General features: G+C 40.2%; 1 protein-coding gene across 2 annotated transcripts in view; it reads right to left on the reverse strand.

The window, feature by feature from the left end:
* LOC131243566 (E3 UFM1-protein ligase 1 homolog) overlaps window positions 1-23,030 on the reverse strand; it is a 57,344-nt gene that overhangs the window by 14,234 nt on the left and 20,080 nt on the right. For both annotated transcript variants that reach the window (XR_009170125.1, XM_058243022.1), the window contains exons 10-14: window positions 22,694-22,848; window positions 21,929-21,994; window positions 21,768-21,836; window positions 15,855-15,947; window positions 15,112-15,177 (exon numbers count right to left, since the gene is read on the reverse strand). Coding sequence is in view for 1 of the 2 variants with exons in the window: in XM_058243022.1 (XP_058099005.1) it covers window positions 15,112-15,177; window positions 15,855-15,947; window positions 21,768-21,836; window positions 21,929-21,994; window positions 22,694-22,848 (449 nt within the window). In the remaining variant the exon portion in view is untranslated. The remainder of the gene's footprint in view (window positions 1-15,111; window positions 15,178-15,854; window positions 15,948-21,767; window positions 21,837-21,928; window positions 21,995-22,693; window positions 22,849-23,030) is intronic.

Below are 23,030 nucleotides of genomic sequence, written 5' to 3' on the forward strand. Positions count from 1 at the left end.
TCGAGTCAATGAGATCTCGACATTTGAATCACAAAGAAATGAATTATTGTACACCCACAAGAATATTTAATTAGAGAGGAAGACATAATTTTATTGATCTCAAACTTCTTACAATATTAAAAAAACTCACACTTAGAAAATTTAGAATGCCCTACCTCCTACATCACCTTCCCTTTTATAGACCCTGAATGAATCTTCAATGAAAGTCACTCAACTAAAACATGGATTTGATTTCCAAATAATCCAATCTACCTAAGATGGTTAAAGCTTGAAAATAGTAAAAGCAAATCTAGGAAATAATCTTCCAAATCTTCAATCAAATATTCAAATTAGTTCTTATATCTTCAATCACATCTTACCATATCTTCAATCACATATTTAAATAAGTCCCCATATTTTCACAAATAGTAAATTGCAAATCTTGATATTTAAGCCCCAAATCTATAAATAAATTGTACAAAATCAGCACATGTTAGGCCCTGTGGTGGGTCATAGGCCTACATCAATTTTCCCCAACCTTGAAAGAACACGTCCTCGAGTTAGAAACTAATCTCAACCTTTGAACTTGTACTACCTCTACAACGAATCTTCTTCGTTTTTTGTGGAAGTTAGTGTGCAACTCTAAGTGTCAGCTCGGCACAACCTTTATTGTAGATGATGTCTCTCTCTTGTGCTTTTATGGATGCCAGCTTTTTTTCTTTTTTTTTTTTGTTCTTTTTCTAACTTCAAAATTCATCGTAATCTTGAAATGTTTGCCATGTTTTTCATGCCAGGGTCGTCTTTTGTAAAGGTGTTTCAATTTGAGTGTTGCGACCTATTTGCATATCTATCAATGTGATTGCCACTCTTACTGGATCTATCAATTGATCCATTAGTGAATTCAAGTGTAGGTCCAAACATTAATGCATCAATCACTTCAGATATCAACTTTTTCTTTGACTCCATAGGTCCCTTTGTCGTTTCAGGAATTTCTACTTCAATTTTGGATTCTCTATCACGTTCCGACAATCGAAAGATTCACTTATTAATGTCTTCATAAGCCGAGGCTACCCGCTGTAGGTTAGGACCTTGGTCGGGACCTTCTCCTATATGTCTATCCACTAGCTTCAATCTTCAGGTTCCCTCCAAGCCGGAGCTCCCCCACTTCATTAGTGAGATTGCCTACCACATGCGTGATTTAATCTACCTGCTCTGTAATGTGTGGATCAATTAGATTACTTGCACAAACTCTTCTTGTGTCATCCCCTTAGAAGCCATTAGTAGATGATGCAAAGTTGGTAGTTTCCCCAATGATCACATGCTCTGATACCATGGATTGCGCTCTGGAGGTATCGGTCAACTTCTTAAGATTCCTTTGCCTATCCCACTCTTATTTCTAGTCATGAGGGCAAGGTTCTCCCATGCGAATCAACTGGCAATGAACTACCTCTATTGGAGGTTGCAACAACACTGGAAAACTCAGGGGAATTGAAGATGGCAATGACCAAGATTCTAGATGGAGGAGAGCTTCTAGAAGGGGTTATGATGGTGACGCCTCTTTGTGAGGAGAAGACGGTTGAGTCACCACCTATTAGGGGTTCAGCGCCTGATGGGGTGAGGTATGGACTCCTGCCGATTGCAGAGCCCAACGAAGGAATCCCTAAGGAGCAATTTCTATGGTCTAAGGACATTATCAATTTTGAAAGGGATGGGGATGTATATGACTATTATCAATTTCTTCAAGCTAAGGGAACTCAACGTCAACAAAATTGCCACACCCCGAAGATTAAGAAGTCTCCTAAGGGTATGCAGAGAGAAAGAGGGAGAGAAATTAGGACATAAGGATAATGGAAAAACCCACCGTTTTTTTTAAAAAAAATGAGAGAGAGAGAGAGAGAGAGAGAGAGAGAGAGAGAGAGACGAAGAGGGAAGGTGCGTACGACACCTTCGCTATGTGGAACTGGTCATACGGTCCCTGACTGTTGGGTGGGTGTCATCGCGAGCCAAGGGTGGAAGATTTACTCCGTTCACCTTACTCTCTATGTTTATAACTCCCACAATTATAACCTTTGTTTCTCCATTCGATTACCAAGGCCTATATAAACAAATGGATCGTGTAGAACACATGATCTAAAATCTCACACTAAAACAATCATCTCAGTCAATCTGGACCCTTCATGATAAATCTTATGGATTCTATAACTAGTGGGTCTAATTCCCTATGAAATATAAAAATATCGATGATCTATCTTATATAATCAATAAGAAACATCTATTGTGTGAGACCTTACATCATGGCCTATTCACGCCCCACCCACACAATCCTAATCCACCATTTACAAAGAAATAAAGCAACATATAGCATGTATGAAAAACATATCCAATCAAAATGAAGATAAAGATCAAAACATCCAATCTCAAAAACGGATCTAAAAGGACACATCTGATAGGGCCAACTTTGACAGACTGGATCTACCAATCCGGAAATTCGACCGATATGAAATAAAAACCAGTTCGATCCTCGCTTAGAGGACAACGATGCAACAGGTTCCCATCTATTAAAGAAGTCATTGGAATATCTGGAAAAAAAAAATAATAATAATAATAAATAAAATCAAAAATCGACGATGATTATAGCACGGGACCTCTCTGTTAACAATCTAATAGGATTTCATCGGATTGTGCAGCAGTCTATGACTTTATCCTAATCCAAAATTGACATTCTAATCCCAAGATCTCCCGAATACGATCATGTACAATTTCTAAAAATCAAAGAACTAACTTTAGAAGGTTAAATCATACCTAGAATCCAATGACGTGGAGTGATCCAATGTCGATAACAGTCCTCCAACCTAGGAGGTCTCTCCTCAATCTATCCAAGTACTGGAGAGATTTAGGTAGCCCAAGGAATTTCCTCTGGTAGATACCAAGGAATCCCACAATCAACCATAAGGATGTACCACATAGAGATGGAGAAGATGCGGAAGAAGGATAAGAAATTCCTTATTTGCTCCCTCTATACACTTTTCTCTCTTTTCTCTAATTCATACGCCCAAAGGGAAAGGGTGAATAGGGCTTCTCGTATCAATTCCTCTGACATAGGATCAAATAAATAATGAAGAAGTTAGGGTTTCAAGGAAATACCGGTATAGTACTCCGCACCCTACACACAACCTTGTAACCTACTGTGAGGGAAGTGCGTCAATCGACCTTATTAATGCATATACTCATGATCTAATCCGTCCACTGCCATAGCCATCCACTAATGATCATGTCCCATGCCAATTAGAAGTGGACCATCAGATTTTGGCCATCAAGTTATCATCAAGTGCGATCAAAGCAATTTTAACTGTTAAAGCAAAACTTTAACGATTAAAAAACTTAGCGAATTAAAACAATCAGAGTGCTGAGCCCAGCGGAAAAACCACTTGATGGGTCCTTGATCTATCCTAATCAGAGCCATAAAAATGTTCCTAGGCAAACCAGTGGATCCCTTGTTGGATCGTGCATGAATCAATGGCTTCTAATGGAAGTACCCAGCTACATCCACTTTATTAGCCCCTATATGGACCTCATAGGAAGAGCCAAAGCTGACCAATTAAGATCATGACCCTTATATGTCCTCAGGTCTAAAGATTAACGATCTTTTATGCATCATCAAGCTCTGATCTCATGATCACAGTCCAAGCTAATGGGCCCCCAAACTGTCAACTTGAGCTCAATCCACCAATGTGAGTGACCAAAGGTCCAAACCTGGATCCTTTGTTTATGGCATACTCACACTCCTGTGTAGGGTAGGGGCAAGGCATAAACCCACACCAAGTCCGTTTCCGATGGTGGAGACTGCCCATCCCAACTCAAGTCAGTCCCCTCATACAAGATGATCGTACATCTCATGAATTGATATCCACAAGTGTGTCCCATGCACTTGTGACGGTCATGGTCTAATAGGGTACTAAAATCCATGGACCACGACTCTCCCAGGTCAATGATCGTCATGTCCAATCTCACATTCCCAAGGACTACCAAAGGAATCGCACCTCGACAAACTCATAATGAAGATTCAAGATAACACTATACACTGAGGATTAATAGGATGTCCAGTAAGGACTCGTGGTCACCATGATCTACGGTTGAGACTACCCTAATCACATCCACACGGTTAATGGATTAGAGCTCACATTAGTTTTCCAGGGCACTGGCTCTAGCAATTTCCCACTTTCCCTAAAACCAATACGTGCTCAAATATCTTAAGCATATATGCCGAATAAAGACTTCAAAGACAAAAGGATAAGGAGGCATAATAGTTCTCTAATAGACAACAATTCACACCATCACTCTAATGATCACTTACACTGCCTAACATAAACGATTGTGCATTCCAATAGTTCCACTACTGTCATACAAGACTTGCCTTTTAAACTTTGTGATCTAAACACGAGCACCTGACAATTCTAAGTTCACTTAAAAGCTATGTGATCCACTAAAGAGAGTAAACATGTGCATCTCGTACATATGGATCATCCAGGAACACCAAGCACGTCACATGCTAAATTGACAGTGTCACCATATGAGTGAAAGGCCAGTATCAAACTACATCCTCATGAGAAGCAACACATCCAATTTGAGGTTTGTTCTAACACGAACTTCCTCTAAGACAGGCTAGGCTTATTACAGTGTCTCATTTTCCTCCCACTGACTAAGATGCCTCGTCATAAGTCTAATAATGTGCGTATTTGAGTACTGTGGGATTTTAATTAGTAGTTTACATGCCTCTTGGCATTAATCCCTTAGTGACACAACTAAGTTGGCGACATTTGAGTAACAACTCAGATCCAACCATATACAAAATAGGAAAATGGCCACATAAACATAAAGCCTCTATCACAACTAATGTAATAAATATCATGTCCTTATTGCTCATGAATATCAACGAAAAGAAAGAGAAGTGTGTAGAGAGAGCAAAGGAATGAGTTTCTCATCCTTCTTCTGCATCTTCTCTATTTCTGTGTGGTCCATCCCTATATATGGTTGTGGGATTCCTTGGTACCTACTAGAGGGAATTCCTTGGGCTATCTACATCTCTCCAGTACTGGGATAGATAGATGAGAGACATTCTAGGTTGGAGGACCGTCATCGACATTGGATCACTATACGTCATCGAATTCCAAGTATGATCTAACCTTCTCAAGTTAGTTTTTTTATTCTATAAATTGTATATGATCATATTCGGAAGATCTTGAGATTAGGATTTCAATTTCGAATTCGAAGTCATATTCTATGCAAACCGATGAAATACTATCATATTGGTATCAGACCGGTCTCGTCCTACGATCACCATCAATTTCTGCTTTTTTTTTTTCCAAAAAAATCCAGACAATGACATGGCCAAGGTTTACATTTTGCCCTCCATATCTGACGTGCTCTGTTATCGAATGCGGAACATGATGAATGCCAGGGACATCTACCTTCACCTAAAGGAGATGTTCGATGCACAAATTGGAGCCCAAGTCCAGTCCCTCAAGAGAAAACTATACTCCATAAAACTCAAGGAGGGTGCTTTAGTTAGCGAGCATGTGCTTAAAATGCTCGAGGTTGCTAATGGATTGGAAATGATTGAAGTTGCCAAGAGGATGCCATCATCGACGCGATCCTCATGTCTTTAACACTTATGTACGATAAGTTCATAGACAACTATAACATGAATGAGCTCAAGTATGATGAGCAAAAGCTCCACATGCAATTGGTTCCCTATGAGACCAATAATATGAAACGTTAAAAGAAGTGTATGGCCATGTTGACTGAGGAATCCTCTAGTGGCAACCCCAATGCCAAGAAGCGCAAGCTCGACCGTGGTAAGGGCAATATCCTTAAGGGTGCAAGTGCCCCGGTTGGCTCAAAAGGTAAGAAAAACGGAAAGGGCAAATGAGGGAAAGGTCGAAAAAATTGCCACACCTTGAAGATTAAGAAGTCTCCTAAAAGTATGTGGGAACTGTTAGGTCTTGAATGCTCAATTAACTATGATGCAACAGCAACCAGTAGTAGCAATAAGAGGGTAACATTGGGGAAAGTTGTTTCTCAATGATTGTTCTATCTTCGAATGTGAGAGGCTTGGGGTGCAAGGTAAAGCAAGCACAAGTCAGGAAAATTTGCAGGAAACCAAAGGCTAATATCATTGCTCTTCAGGAAACTAAATTGCAAGTTGTGTATAAAGCTATGGTCGATTCTATCTGGGGGGTTAAATTCAAAGAATGGGATTCTGTTGACGCAGTAGGGGCTGTGGTGGGGATTTTACTTTGTTGGAAGGCAAAATAATGGAAGAAAGTCAATTGTTTTGCTGGGAATCTCTCTATCCTTTTATGTGACTCGGTCTTCGGGTTCAGGTGGATCTTCTCATATGTATATGGCCCTTGTTCTTACTCCTTACATGATCAATTTTGGGGCGAATTAGATAGTATCAGAATGAGGTGGGTTAATCCTTGGCGCATCGGCGGAGATTTCAATGTCAAGCATTTTTCTTTTAAGAAATTAAGGGGCAGAAGGATTTCTAAAAGCATGAAGAATTTTTCGGATTGGGTAAACCATCATGATTTGGTCAACTTACCTCTTGGGGGGACAGGTCAAGCTGAACCATCCTTATCCTAGTTGGATAGATTTCTTATGTCTGCAGATTGGCTAGATTGCTTCCCGCTGGTTGACCAACGAGCCGTCCCAAGGATAACCTCTTATCACAACCCTATTATCATGGAAGTAGCTGAAGATAATTAGGGTCCCAGACCTTTCAGGTTCGAAGATACGTGATTGGAAATTGAAGGTTTTGCGGACTTGGTGACGGAATGGTGATCATCTTTCTCCATTGCTGGTAGTGTTTGAATTATCTCTGATATTATCGAAATGTCTCCGATATTATCTTTATCTCCAGCTCAGCGATACCGATAACACCGGTAGCGAAACCGATAACACTGGTAGTATTAGAAATTCCAGGTATTGGAAATGTATTGCTAAGTATCGCCGACGTATTAATAGCGCTAATGTAATCGTCAATATTTTCAACTATGTAAATTCTAGGTGTCAATTGTATTGACAATGCATCAATATTGCCAATGTATCGCCAATATTTTCGACTATGTAAATTCTAGGTAATGCTTGTATCAAGAGTGTATTGACGATATTTCAATAATATCGCCAACTTATTGATATCAAAATTTTGTTTATTAGAAAAAAAAATTTATTTATTTTTTCATTGGCACATGGTTGTATGTAGTGTTCAATTTGTCATTGATAATATCTCGATATTATCAATATCGCAACATGCGAGATATTCAGACCACAATCTTTCGTTTCCTTTACAATTGTTGACGATTTCTTGGTGAAATATCATGTGTTGTTGATATTTTGAAATATTGATGGATGTTTGGATGGAAGGTTGGATGGTTAAATAGGCCGGAGGGGATGCTTGGACTGATTTCTTACAACAACACATGCTTTTAATGCCCCATTAAATGGAAACTTGTTCTGTATGTATTCTTTTTTGCAATTTTATTTTTTTTTAAATATGCAAATATGTACATTTTAACATCTCCTGAAGTTTCGTTGAAAATTCCACCATTTTTCCTATGTTTCCCCGCATTTCCGGTTATCGGTGATATCGATATTGTTTGTATCCCTGGCTAGGGAAACGTGTAGCGATACCGATACTTCGAACACTGATGGTTGGGCGTGTTGGTTTTCGGCTCATTGGGAAGCTTAAACTTCTTAAGCAGAAGATTAATGGGTGGAAGAAAGAGGTTATTGGGGCTTGTGAGGTTGAGTTTGATTCCATGGCTGAGGAGATTATAGAGCTAGATTTCCTTGAGGAGAGAGGGGTTCTTTCTCCCGAGGGTAGAGACAAGAGGATGGAGCTCTCTCTCAATTATGCTAAACATTCAAATGAAGGGGAGAATACTCAGTTTTTCCATAGCATTGCTAGCGCATGGCTCAAAGAAGGAGATAAGAATACTCAGTTTTTCCATAGCATTGCTAGTGCATGGAACCAAGGAAACAAAATTTCTTGTTTGATGGTTAATGGGACTTCAACTTCGGACAATGGAAAGATTTGTGACTCTATAGTCCAATTTTATTCGAATTTCCTCTCCAGGGACAATTGGAAAAGCCGAGATTAAAAAAGCTTGATTGCTTGCAGTCGGACAGTTTTGATGTCTTGCGGTTGGAAGCTCCTTTTTCCGAGGAAGAGGTTAAAGCGGCTTTGGGTTCTCTGTGTGGGGATAAGGCTCCAAGCCCCTACGGCTTCCCTATGCTTTTCTTTCAAAGATTTTAGGACCTCCTCAAACACAATATTATTGACTTTCTAACCGAATTTCATGATCACAGTTGCCTAACCAAAGAGCTCGGGCTAACTTTTATTGCCCTTATTCCTAGGGGTGTACACAAACCGAGCTAGCTCGGTTAGCTTGCTCGACTCGACTCGAAAAAGCTTGATTCGACTCGGTTCGAAGCTGAGTTCGAGCCGAGTCGAGCTGATTTTTTTTAGCTCGAAAATGAGTTCAAGCCAAGTTCGAGCTGGCCCCAGCTCGACTCGACTCGGATCGAACCCAACTTGAATCGAACTCAGATCAAACCAGTTCGGTGACTCGGTTACTTTGATATTGATGTTGCTCACCAAGTGTTTGATGAAATAACTCAAAGAAGTGTGGCTGGTGACAAGGAAGGTATGTATATGAAACCAACACCCTTTTTTTCTTAATTTTTATGTTACTTAGAAGGTGTTTGATAAAATACCTGTAAAACCATTGCTGCCATCTCAAATACAGTGAGATTTTGAAGGTGCAGTCCAGGTGTTTGTGAAAATGCCTCGATGACGAACTCGGCCCGAGCTGTTGACCAAACCGAGCCAAGCCCAGTTCGAGCTGAGGTTAGCTAGTGGCCGAGCCGAGTCGAGCTAAGGCCAGCTCGACTCGGTTCAACTTGATGTACACCCCTACTTATTCCTAAGGTTGAAGGGGCAGCCCGGCTTAAAGACTATAGACTGATTAGCCTCATTAGAGGCCCGTATAAATTGTCGGCCAAGGCCCAAGATTCTTGCTATCATATTCAAGGGAGTTCTCTCCAAGGTTATCTCAGAGTTTCAAGGGGCTTTTGTGGCAGGAAGGCAGATTCTAGATAGTACGTAAATAGCTCATGAGTGCATCGATTCCAAGTTCAGAGAAGAGCAAACCGGTATTATTTGTAAACTGCATTTTGAAAAGGCATATGATCATGTTGACTGGGAATTCCTCAACTACATGCTTAGTATATTGGGTTTTGGTTGGAAATAGAGAGATTGGATGAAAATATGCATGCAATGCCCTCCTTCTCTATTCTGGTCAATGGTTCTCCGAAAGGATTCTTTAAAGCATCCAGGGGCCTAAGGCAAGGAATCCTTTATCCCCTTACTTGTTCATTATTGTAGGAGAGGCACAGAGCTCAATGCTTCAAAAGGTGGAAGTGAATGGTTTATTCTGTGGTTTCAAAACATCCGCGGATGGGTATTTCATTAGTGATCTACAATATGTCAACAACACTATTGTTTTGTGATGCAAAGGAGTCTGCGGTAAATAGCCTGTTGAAGCTAATTGTTTGTATCGAGGGGGTCTCAGGGTTAAAGAATAATGTCGCCAAGTCCGAGATGTTAGGGGTGCATGTGAGTGATGATCAGTTGTGCCAACTTACGGCAACTTTTGGCTGTAAAGTCGGGTTTTTTTCCCACTTATCTTAGGCTTCCTTTATGTATTGGAAAACCTACTAAGCATATTTGGGATAAGGTGATCAAAATAATTGTGAGGAAACTTGAATCTTGGAGGTGTAGGCAGTGTTTGAGTTGTCGCCAAAAAATCGATAATATCAGTGAAATTATTGGAATCCAAGCTCCAGCAATACCGAAACCCCCTTTTTTCGATTCACTTCCAATTTTCGACGAGATTTGGACAAAAATATCAATTTTTTCGATATTACTTGTTGTCGGTGATAAAATCGACCCCTACCACCTTCAAGGGATGTAGCCAACAACCCACACCTCTTGATTTTGTTGATACATATTGTTTTTTTTTTATCATGTTAATGTTATGGCCAAGCACATCAACTCGACAGTGCACCTGCGTAAATCATCAAAAAATCGGGGGAAAAAAAAAAACAAATAACAAACAACAAAGGAAAAACAAAAGGAGATGGAAATCTGACTTCAAATATGAGTTGTAGAGTAAAAATCAGCAACTCCTGTCCAAGTTCAATGGATAAAACAACTGATTTGGGGCCGGAATCTGGAGGTATGAATAAATCCTTAAAATACCTTGTTTTCTTCAATTTAAACATGGATTTGGCTTCAAATCCATAAACCCATGTTTATGCACGCATTCTCATGCATTGACATGGATTTGAAGTGGAAAATCAAGAGATTTGGGATTGAATATCTCCGATTTTGGGAAAATTGGGGAAAATACGATTTTTCCCCAATTTCTCCCCAAAATACCAAATTGGGTCCCAGATTTTTATATGATTAGGAGGAAGGATTGATCTCTATCAAATGCCTATAATCTTTTGATTTTTCCAATTTTTTATATTATTGAAAATTACGAAAATTATTTGTTTAATGTTAATTTAATTATTTAATTGTTTTCTTTTTCTTTAAATGGGGCTCATTGGGTCCCATTTTTTAAATGATCGTGACCGTGGGGACCCATTGGGGGCCCATTTAAAGGAAAAAGGATTAAATAATTATTTATTAATTTATTTTTATTTATTTTTTTTGCATTTTTGAAAATTAAAAGAAAAATTCGTTAAATGTAAAAAAATATTTTAAAATGTATCATGTAATATATCTATGTATGTATGTATGTATGGTTGTTTCGATGGATGTATAGATGGGATGCACGGGTGGTTGGATGGGATGGATGGATGGATGGTTGAATGGATAGATGGAATGGATGGATGGTTGGATGTGACAGATGGATGGATGTGATGGATGAATGTGATGGTTGGATGGAAGGGTGATTGTTTAGATGGATGGAATGGGATGGATGAGATGGTTGGATGGATGGTTGGATGTGATGGATGGATGGATGTGACAGTTGGATGGATGGATGTGATGCTTGGATGGATGGATGGATGGATGGATGTGACAGTTGGATGGATGGATGTGATGGTTGGATGGATGGATGGATGGATGGATAATGTATGCATTTGCATTATGCCATGTTTCTTTGCTTAATTGCTTCTTAATTGGGTATGAGGGATGGTCATATAGGTATATTTTTTGAGTTCATATATGTTTACATGTCCTACTTACTGTATGGCACTTGCATTTATATTATATAAAATCATTTTGTTACAATTGGACTTATTTCTTACGATAGCACATGCCTTTAGGCCCCAATTAAATGAAAACTTATTATGTATGCATTCTTTTTGTAATTTTTTTTATTCCTAAATATGCAAATATGTGTATTTAAGCATCTCCTAAAGTTTCATTGAAAATTTTCATGTTTTTCACATGTTTTCCCCGCATTTCCGATTATCAGCGATAACGATATTTTATCTTTATCTTGGCCAACGAAACTTGTAGCGATACCAACAACTCGAACACTGGGTGTAGGTATCTTTCTTTGGGACGTTGCTTGACGCTCATCAAGTCCGCTTTTTCTAATATGCCAGTATTTCCTATCCCTGTTCAAATGTCCTAAGGAGTTGTTATATAGGCTTCAACAAACTAAGACGAGTTTCTTCTGGAAAGGAGCCTCTAATTCTAACAAGTTCCACTTGCTAAAGTGGTCGGAGGTTGGTAAACCAATCGTTTGGGGGGGGGGGGGGGGAAGGAGCAAGGATTAACAAGTTGGAAGATATGAAGTGGCACTTCTAGGGAAATGGACGTGGAGATTAAGAAGAAAGAGTATGGAGGGACATCATAGCTAAGAAATATGGGGTTCAGGGGGGAGGTTAGTTTATGAAGAGATTGTCACTATATAGAGCCTCCCACCATTTGGAAAGTAGTTTCGGTATCCGATCATTTTTTTTGTAGATGGATTGCTTTTGCATTAGGGGACGGTTGCCGCATTCATTTCTAGGTGGCCATATGGTGTGCTAATTGTGCCCTGCAAGATCCTCTCCTTAGGGTGGCGCAGCTTGCTCTGAACCGCTTCATTTTGTGGCGGATTGCTTCTCTATAATTGGAGATTCGGTGGTGTGGAGTCCTTGCCGAAGGACTATGTTGGATAAGGCGTTCACAGAGTTCATGGAGGTTTTAGATCATCTCAACTATGTTTTCCCTGCCTCAGACACTGCAGATTCGATGATTTGGAAAGGTCATTCTTTCGGGAAGCTCTCAGTCCGATCCCTAGTGAAGAGTATTTGTGATCCTCCAGACTTATCTTTGCCGCCTCACCCCTTCCATCATTGGGTTTACGGAGCACCTCCAAGGGTTGCGGTTTTTGTCTGGCTGGTGGGCTGCAAGCAGATTCTCATTGTGGATAATCTTTAGAGGAGAGCTCTCATTCTCCCCAATATATGCTTCATGTGCATGGAAAACGTGGAATCAATTGATCATCTTTTTATCTATTGCCCTTTTGCCGCCAAAGTTTGGTCACATTTCTTTGCCTTCTTCCATGTTGATTGGGTTATGCCGAGTTATGGTGTAGATCTTTTGAAGGGATGGCTAAGGGAAGGCACAAGGAAAGCAGGAAAGGCAATGTGGAGGTTGACTCTCATGGTGGCTTTTTGGGCAATTTTGGGTGCTAGAAATGGCATTTGTTTCCGAAATGAAATGGTAGGGGTCAATGAGGTTGTTAGGCATGTGAAAGGGCCCGCTTCCAGTTGGGTAGTATATGTTAAGGTCGATTTGGCTGATAATACCTTTGGGTCTTCTTAGTTGTGTTGGTGGTGTGTGGATTGTATTCTTTGCAAGGTATCTCGTATCGGTATCGGTTGGCGTAACGGTGCCCTTTGATACTGATACGGATACGAGGGTGTAATGGCGATACGGGGGCGTAACGGCCCATAACGGTGCATTTTTTATTTTATTTTTTGCCAAAAAAATATGAAAAAATATGGATTAAATTCGGAATATTCTAAGCATTCCAAATATGCATTCATTTATAAATTGGAACATGTTTATGGTGGTGTAACGGTCCACTCTTTGGTGAGAAGTTGTATCGGACTGTCTGATTAATTTTTGAACCAGGTAACCTGAATTTGACTACAAAATTCATATATTTAATTTTCTAAATATCTAATTTATATACTTAACAATTTGATATCATTTCTCCCAATAGTTCTTTAAAAAAATGAAATTAAATTCAGGTAGATGGCGTTGCCAATTTGGGGTTGACTTGGAGGACCAATCTATGCCCCAAATCAGCCTCAAATTCATGCAATTTATTGCCATTATCCCACTTATGAATTGGTGGACATTTATTGGATAGTGAATCATTAAAAAAATCAAAAGGCCCTATTTTAAAAAATAAAAGTCCACAAATTAACAATTAAAACTATTCAAACAATTTGATTTTGGCATTGTGAGTTAGCAATTGCAGTCCATAATTTAATTTGTAAATTTTAAGTTAATATATGTCTCGTGTACAATTTTTTAAGGGCCCGAATTAGGAGGGACTCGGATTGTGAAGTGTAGCACAGGTGTTAAAGTTTTTTGGGCCCCACCCGTGATGAATGTGTTATATCCACACCGTCCATCCATTTTGCCAAATAATTTTAGGGCATGAGCCCAAAAATGAGGCACATCCAAAGCTCAAGTGGACTACACCATAAAAAACAACAATAATTAAACGTTCACCATTAAAAATTTATTAGGGGCTACAAAAGTTTTAGATCAAGATGACGTGTGTTTTCCCTACATCCACATCAGTTTGACCCAATTAATATGTTAGATTGAAAATAAACATTACAGTGAACCCTAAGAAATTTTTAATGGTGAGCATTCTATAACCACTGTTTCCTGTGGTGCGGACGACATGGATAAAATATATACATCATGGTGGGGCCCACTCGGGTCTGATCACGAGGTATGTGTTATATCTAAACCGTCCATTCATTTGACGAGCTCGTCTTAAGGCTTGAACAAATTGGATGGAAAATAAACGTTACGGTGGGCCCTACGAATTGTTTAACGGTGAAAATCATTATCTCCGCTGCAATTTTTGGTGTGGTCCAGACGATCTTTGGATATAATTCATTTTTTTGGTAGTGCTCTAAAATGATATCTGAAAATAGATGAACGGTGTGGATATAATAAACACATCACTGTGGAGCCCATGTAACTTTAATCTGCTTTGAACCGTTCGTATAACACGGAGCTCGAGGAGTGTTAGCGCTCGTCTTAGCATGACACGTACCTACAGCAGCTAGCTGGTGTGTGGTACACCTGCGAATAAAAAAAGAAGGGAGAGACGGAAACCGAAAAGAAAAAAGAGGGAAAGAAGAGAGACAGAGAGAGAGGAAGAAAAAGAAGAAGAAGAAGGACACCGCGTCCGCAGCCACAACTGCAGCCGCCCGAGAGGAAGGAGAGGAAGAAGAAGAAGAAGAAGAAGAAAAGAAAGGAAAAAAGGTAAGTTTTTTTTTTCCTATTTTTCAAGGCCCGTAACGGCCGTTACGGTCACAAAATCGGGGGGGTGCCCGTTTCGACCCCGTATCGCGTAACGGTGTCAGTCGTTACCATTACGTATCGGCCGATACGGCCGTATCGCAACAGATACGGGACACCTTGATTCTTTGCCGCTTTTGTGGCCTTCTCAATAAAATTGTTCTCTCTAAAAAAAAATGGTGCAGCCCAATTATCAAGTTAATGAGATCTCGACACTCGAATCATTAAAAATAAATAAAATGGAGAAGAGTACACCCACAGGAATATTTGAGTAGAGAGGGAGAAATAACTTTATTGATATAAAACTTGTTCTTACAATATTTAGAAAACTTATCAAGAAGACGTTAACTACTCAATAGCATCAAGAGTATCAATTGTTCACTCAACCATATAGTATAAGGAGCAAAAAAAAACGAAAAAGACCCAAAGATAACTGACTGATTCATTGGAATTGAACAAGCAATCAGGAGAAAATGCAGGAAAACACTGAGGCATACACAAGCACTAACCTTCCCCTCCAATGCCTCAACTGCTGCAACAGCCTTAGCCGACAGAGAGCCAGGCAGACTCTTTGCCTGTGAAAAATAGGACAGCAAAAAGCATTTTTAAAGTAAAGAATTGCAAGCACCACAGCAGCATTCCCGTCCTAACTGTTGAACATAAACCACAGCAAGTACTACATAAATCTTAAAATAAGAAAACCAAGGGCCTGCCTGGAAGTCCACTGAAACTGGGATAGGATCCACTTTTTCAGATGAACAATTCACCTTGATTATGGAGCAGAGCAGAATCCAGGAACTGTATTAACCAGGCCTTGTCTCTGCCCACTCTGTATGCCGAAAATTGCAAGTGGCTTCATTATGGCTCAAAGATATTCTCAATCCACGTCCAATTTGGGCAGAGCAAATTCAATCCCATCATGGTAAAACAGTTATGTAACAGTCCTATTACACAAAATAAGGCTGGGACGCCCATTCTGAAAAAAATGGCCCATGACAGCCATATTAGGCCCGTGACAGGCTGATACAGGGCTGTAACAGGCCAATACAGGCCTGATATGGTCCATTACAGGCCGGTACATTTTCCTCCTTTAAAAAAATGACAGTAATAGGGCCGTAATGGCCATAATGGCCCATATAGTAACAGCCATAAGGCTGGTCGTTATGGCCACCATTACCTCTATTGAAAACATCCAGTTCTACATCGGTTGCACATGGTAATATTTACATCAGAAAATGAAAATGATCCATACAATAGAAGTTCTATCCCCAGCACTCAGTGAGGCAGGCTCCAGGTTCTGAGATTCTTCAACTTCAATTCCATTTTTCATTTTGTTGTCCATGTCCTGCATGGAATGAATTGTTTACCATTCAATTCGTAGTTTTCATCTCATCATGAATACAGCAGTAATGACATACACTAAACGGGAAGACTTTGCTGCCCAGAGAAAAGTGAGAAAAGCAGGTCAAAATCAGAGCCTGGTAAATTTCTGATATATTTGAAGAAGGAACTAAGCATTAGATACTACAACGTGAGTTATAACTGAAAAAGGAAATATGGTGTGCTTGGCCCAACAAATTGTACACCCAAATTGTTCGTATTGTTGGGCCTATGGTAGATGAGGGATGCCCACAAAAATCTCCCTCAAAATGATCCTAACTTCTGATTGAGCCCCATTAAAGACGGATCATTTGTCATAATTGTCCATTATCACCAGAGGTCTAGAATCATCTGATAGGAGAGATTAAGGCACGGCACAACTGTTATGAAACCCACCAGACCAACAGCTTAGCTTACTGAAAGGTGGGCCCACCTGTAACATAGTTGAATCATATAAAAACACTTTCTTTCAATTTAGCGCAATATAAAACCTCCAATAAACAGCTGTCTCAGTGCCACAGTAGCAATCAGTAAACTTTAAGCATATGAGGAAAAAAAAATACCCCCCACCACACCCCACGGAGTCAAAATATTTAGTCATCCAAAAATAAAGTGCATTTAATTTCTTCTAGAAAGGAAGCGGATTGTGTACTGATTACCTCAGTATGCTAAGCGTACTGAGTACTCAGTACGCTAACATACTGAGTAAACTATGTGGGATCCACCGTGATTCATGTATTTTATCCACTGCATCCATTGATATTACCAGATAATTTTAGGGCTTTAGCCCAAAAATGAAGCACATCCAAAGTTCAAATGGACCACACCACAGGAAAAAGTGTGAATTGAATGTCTACCGTTGAAAAATTCTTGGGGGCCGCAGAAGTTTTAGATGAAGCTGATATTTGTGTTTCCCCCTTCATCCATGTCTGTGTGATATTATGAACAGGTTGGATGACAAATAAACATCATTGTGGGCCCTAGCAAGGTTTCAACGGTGAAAATCATTATTCCCACTGTTTCCTGTGGTGTGGTCTACTTGAGCTTTGGATATGCTTCAATTTTGGGCTCAACCCCTAAAATGAGCTTGAAAAACGGATGGACGGCGTGGATGAACCACATACATTCACGATGGGCCCAACAGAGTTTACTCAGTACGATAAAAGCATACTGAGTAACTCAGTACGCAATCCGATTTCCTCTAGAAAAGATCCATGGCATGATAGGAGGTTCTGATAATAGTTTGCTGAGAAAATCTGACATTGAAATTTCAAGGCATAAGACAGACTAGAAATTTCATCATAAGCATCAACATCATCTAAGCCTTTATCCCAATTAACTGGGGTCGGCTACATCATACATGAAACATAATTGCAATTCCACTATCGAGAAGACCAGATCCTCAGTTAAACCATCAGCCATCAAATCTTTCCTTACTATCTCCACACCCATGTCCTCATGGGCTTTCCTATTACTTATTTGTGCTACTCCTAAGTTTCCCCGAATGCACTCATTTCTAATTCTATCCTACCTCATCTCGCCACGAATCAACCTCACATCCTTGTTTCAGCTATTTAGAAATAGGGAGAAATGAGAAGAAGACTTGCATGTCACCCTCCTCTAGAATCTTTTATTTATAATAATAATCAGTTGCAAGAGATAAGCACAAATTAAATGTTATTGAAGTCTAAAAGATACACCATTATCTTCAAGGATGTGGTGCAGTGAAGGATAAATGTATGCACATCGACGACTGTATATTTTAACTGTTGAGATTCAGACCCCTCAGCAAACCCAGATCAACCTTAGGTATTAAAATTTAGATCTAATATCGCCGTCAATCTATGCGCTTTGCGGAAGCACGTACGATGAAGATAGAACAATCGAGTAAAGCAGAATAACCAAACAATAAAGCAAACAACCACAGAACACAAGATATTTTACGTGGAAAACCCTTTCAGGAAAAAACCATGGCACAAAGCAACAGAGATTAACAATAATCAAAACCTTAGATTTTACACTACTCACCTTCTTCGATTACAGATCACCTGATCTCCCCTTGCGATGTGCAGCCCCTTGAGAAATTCCCTTCCCAAGCCCTTGCAAGTGTTGGAAACCCTCTCACCTCACTAAGACCCTCGCCCTTAGAGAGAGCACTTATAATCCTCTCAACCCTAATCGCAAATTAGGCCTAAACAGACCGATCTATACAACTCTGTGTAACAAGTCCAGTCGGACCGAATAGGACCTTCGGTCAGACCGAATCGAACCGACTGCACTTTCAGTCAAATCGAAAAAGTACAAATAATCATAGCGTACAATCTAAGAATCCTCCAATTTTCGATCGAACCAAAAATGGTTTCGGTGGAACCGAACCAGGACTACTCTGCACAGAGGATTGGTAGAATCTAAGGCATCATGCACAACAATCTCCACCTTGACTTGCATTCTGTCAAATCACCTTAAAGACCTCCCGTGAAAAACCTCCACCATGAGTGTAGACTACTCCCTACATTCTGCACCTAGAACGCAGTTCCATCAGCAGCCCTATGCAAGGGTGCCCAATCTCATCAATGGCCAGTGAAACTGATCAAGCCCAAGCAGTGCTTGGGCTTCTCTGCAGTCATCGACTTTGTCAACATGTCTGTGGCATTCTCATTCGTATGAATCTTCTAAAATAGAATCTCTTCTGAAATAATGAGCTTACATATCTTATGGAACCTTACGTCGATGTGCTTGGTTCGCATGACCTGATTCATCATTGGATGGATGGCACTCTGACTATCACAATGCAACCGAATTGCCTCTTGCTTCAACCCAAGTTCTCCTATCAGACATTTTAACCACAATGCCTCCTTTGACGCCTCCGTCGCAACAATGTATTATTCCTTGGTCATAGACAACACTATTATAGACTGTAGCACAAATCTCCAACATACCAATCCGCCTACTAATGCGAAAACATATTCCGTAGTGGACCTTCTGCTATCTAGATCACCAGTATAATTCAAATCCACGTAGCCTACAACTCCACCTAAAGCTCCATGCCCCCGAACATGATCCCGGTGTCGACTGTGCCCCTAAGATACCTGAGAATCCACTTGGTAGCATTCCAATGCCTCTTTCCTAGATTCGCCATATATTTGCTAACCACACTAATTGCCTATGAGATATCTGGCCTCATGCAAACCATCGCATACATGAGACTACTTACTGCACTCGCGTACGGCACCCATGACAATTTTGAAATCTCCTCTTCTGTACTTGGATATGACCTGGCTAACAACTTAAAGTGACCTGCTAAAGGTGTACTAACTAGCTCAGCACATTCCATGTGGAACCTCTCAAGCACTTTTTGCACATAACCCTTTTGAAAAAGTCACAGCTTTCTAGACTTTGTCTCTATGTATCTCCATACCTAGGATCTTCTTCGCAATGCCGGATCCTTCATGTCAAACTCCTTGCTTAAAAAAGATTTAAGCAAGAGTATCTCCCTCTTGTCCTTTGCAGCAATCAACATATCATTAACGTAAAACATCAATAGAATATAGGACCCGTCCTCAAGCAACCTGTAATATATGCAACAATTGTACTCACACCTGATATACCCAATCTCCACCATGTAGGAATCGAACCGCTTGTACCACTGCCGTTGAGACTGCTTCAGCCCATACAATGACTTTTCAACCTACACATGTGGCCTTACTTACCAAACTCCTTGAATCCTTCAAGCTGCCACATGTAATTGACTTCCTCCAAGTTCCCATGAAAGAATTGTCTTCACATCGAGCTGCTCTAATTCTAAATTGGATTCCACTACCATCGCCAGTAGCACCCTGATTGAGGTATGTTTCATGATCGGAGAGAAAACCTCATTGTAATCTACTCCTTCCTTCTTTGAGTACCCATTCGCTACAAGTCGTGCTTTGTACTTTTCCCATTCCTTTACTGTTAATGGTTCATTTTTCGTGTAGGCCATGGCCGATATCTACTTGTCGCCATCCTTTCCAGATTTTGCCTCTTGAAAGGTGGAGAAATCTCCACTCCCTGTGAACAATGCAAAAGAGACCATGTCCTCGAACCCATACTGAACTGGGGCCTCTAATGGTTCTTTTCTCCCTGTTCCTGGCTTTACTTTCCGAGGTATCCTGCTAATTATTTTGCTTAGTTTCTTGCTCCTGCTGAATTTCACATTCAGTAACCGGCTCAACTAGCTTCACCTGCATCGACAATTTCTCGGTCTTACCATGTTTTTCCGACTTCCCTGCAGCGTTCTTGTTGGCCTTCGACATTGATGCCTTATCAAAGATAACATCTCTACTAATGATCACCTTCTATGAATCTAAATCCCAAAGCTTGTAGCCCTTAACACCTTTCTCATACGCGATAAAGATGCATTTCCTAGATTTGGGATCCAATTTCGACTTTTGTCCACTCTGCACGTGGACGTATGCTGGATACCCGAAGATCTCTATCCCTCCTTGCCTGTCCAGACTTCCTCTACAACCTTGGAGTTTAGCGTTGTAGATGGCAACTGATTTACAATGTAGCATGCCATGTTCATCGCTTCTGCCCGGAAGCTTTTAAGTAGCTCCGCATGCAATTGCATACTTCTCACCATCTCCAATAGAGTTATGTTCATCCTCTCTACCACCTCGTTCTATTGTGGGGTTCCCGGAATTGAGAAGTGCCTTGTGATGCCTTGTTCCTTGCAGAATTTTATGAAATTCTGCCTCTCTGTACTCCCAGTTTGCTTCCCTACTTCCGCCTTCTATTCCCTGAACTTGGCGAACACCTCAGACTTGTGTTTTAAGAAGTAGACCCAAAACTTTCCCAAGTAATCGTCTATAAAGCTCACAAAGTATCGTGCACCTCCCTTAGACAGTACTATCAACGAGCCCCAGACATTAGAATGAATATAATCAAGCACTCCGTTGCTAGTATGTGTAGCAGTCTTGATCCTTACCCTACACCACTTCCTATTGACGCAATGATCACAAAAATCTACCTTGTATGCCTTAACTCCCTTCAACAGTTTCCGTTTATGGATTTCCATTATACCCCTCTTGCTCATATGCCTTAGGCGCATATGCCATAGATTTATGTTATATGTGCCAGATTTTGCGTGTGAGGTGGTAGTGTCCTCACCTATAACCGTGCTCCCATCCAACTTGTACAGATTTTCCATTTTATGTTCATTCATTAACACCATTACACCTCGGGTGACCTTGATTACACCACCCTTTATGGTGAACGTGCAACCGTTCGTATGTAAAACCCACTGAAAAATGGGCCAATAGTTGAAGAGTCAGGTTCTTCCATCCTGGGATATTTTTTGGGCATCCCCAATCCACAATAAGCCCATCAGATCAGTGATCTAGAGCAGTGAACCGTGGACCCTACATATGCAGAATCCTGCCATTGGCGAACTTCGAGTTTGTTGGGACTGGACTCCTTTAATTCCGCCTAGGATCACTAACAATTATGAAGTCAAAGACCAAAAGTAAGAAGGCACGGATGATTAATTTGAAGGAGAAAGAACTGCTGCAATCAGTAGATTGTTGACTCCGTAAGCTACTGGAAACCCATACCTTGAGATTCATAACAAGCAACTTATTCTGCAAGAAAGAATGGATCCTACAAATTTCTTCAAAATGGGGAAATCAAATATGCCTAGAGAATGCAGAAGATCTTTACACAATTTCAACCAGATATCACAGCCACAAAACTAATGACAAATGTGATGCAGATGAGAAAGGCTATCCAAGATATAGAAACACTTTACCAGGTTGAGTAAAAGCATGTCCATAATAGAAGTAGCTGTTGTTCTGAGCAGATGTTTCTGTAAATTAACCTGGGAATTCAGAGAGGAGACATTTCATTGTCCTCGTCAATAAGAAGAGGCTGTTACAATTTACAACACAGATCATAGAATGGAGCACTTACAGAGGTTGATGGATCATCTTCAAACAGATCTAATGCTTTCTCATAGAGCTGAAGATCCAAGAAAGACTGAAAAAGGAACAATATATAAATTGATTGACTAGATCAATACAAAGAGTGTAAATGGATGAACACTATTATGACAAGATAGAGGTGTAGAAAATGCCATGAACATGTATGGTTCCTAAAATAATATGCCGAAAAGAAAAAGGAAGAGAATCAATCCATAACCATAAAATAACAAGAGGTCCATATGATATTCCAAATAACTTTGTACACATGACAAGGAACGAGGAATTAAAAGGTCCAAATGCACCAGGACATGTCTAGTCCCTTGATCTGCCAAGCCCCTACAAACATCACTCATGATTGGGTGATCCAGACCGTCGATCTGATGGGCCCAACCATGGATGCAGATACCCAAAAATCACATAGATTGGAAAATCCTGGGTATCATATAACTTTTCCAAGAGACTTACTGCATTCTCCCACAACTGTCTATTTGCCATCCATTGATCGAGGGGTTAATCTTACAATCCGGGAGATTTTTGGGAATTAACCCATCCATGGTAGGCCCATCATATCAGCAGTAATCCATGAGCTCCGCCAGCTCAGATTGGTGCATCAAGACATATACATTTCAGGCCCATATAATTCCTTGAAAAGGCATAGCATAGATTTATACCATAAATAATGGAAAAAAAAAAAAAAGTGAATATACGAGGAAAGATATGGAGATGCAGACCATAACAACAATGAGCAACTAACCTCATCCAGCTTCTTCTGCAGATTATCAAGCAAATGCCGCCTCCTCTCAGAATTCTCCATAAACAATGCATTTCTTCTCTCCTTCCACGAAGTTAGCAGCATAGGCCTCAAATGAGCTGCCAAAGCTCTACGGAATGTGTCTGGATCATCCTGACCTGTAAACAAAGCAATTATATCTATCAAAATAGAACCTAAAGCAAACCTCGTATCAGCTGAGCATATCAATGCACGCAACTATATCAACCATTTTATGACAACAGATATGCAAAGAATATTCACTGGAAAAAAGCTGTGAATACTCGTTGCAGCATACATGTAAGCAGCGCACACCTTCGCA

The sequence above is a fragment of the Magnolia sinica genome, chromosome 4 (genome assembly GCF_029962835.1).
Source record: "Magnolia sinica isolate HGM2019 chromosome 4, MsV1, whole genome shotgun sequence".
NCBI classification, from domain to species: domain Eukaryota; kingdom Viridiplantae; phylum Streptophyta; class Magnoliopsida; order Magnoliales; family Magnoliaceae; genus Magnolia; species Magnolia sinica.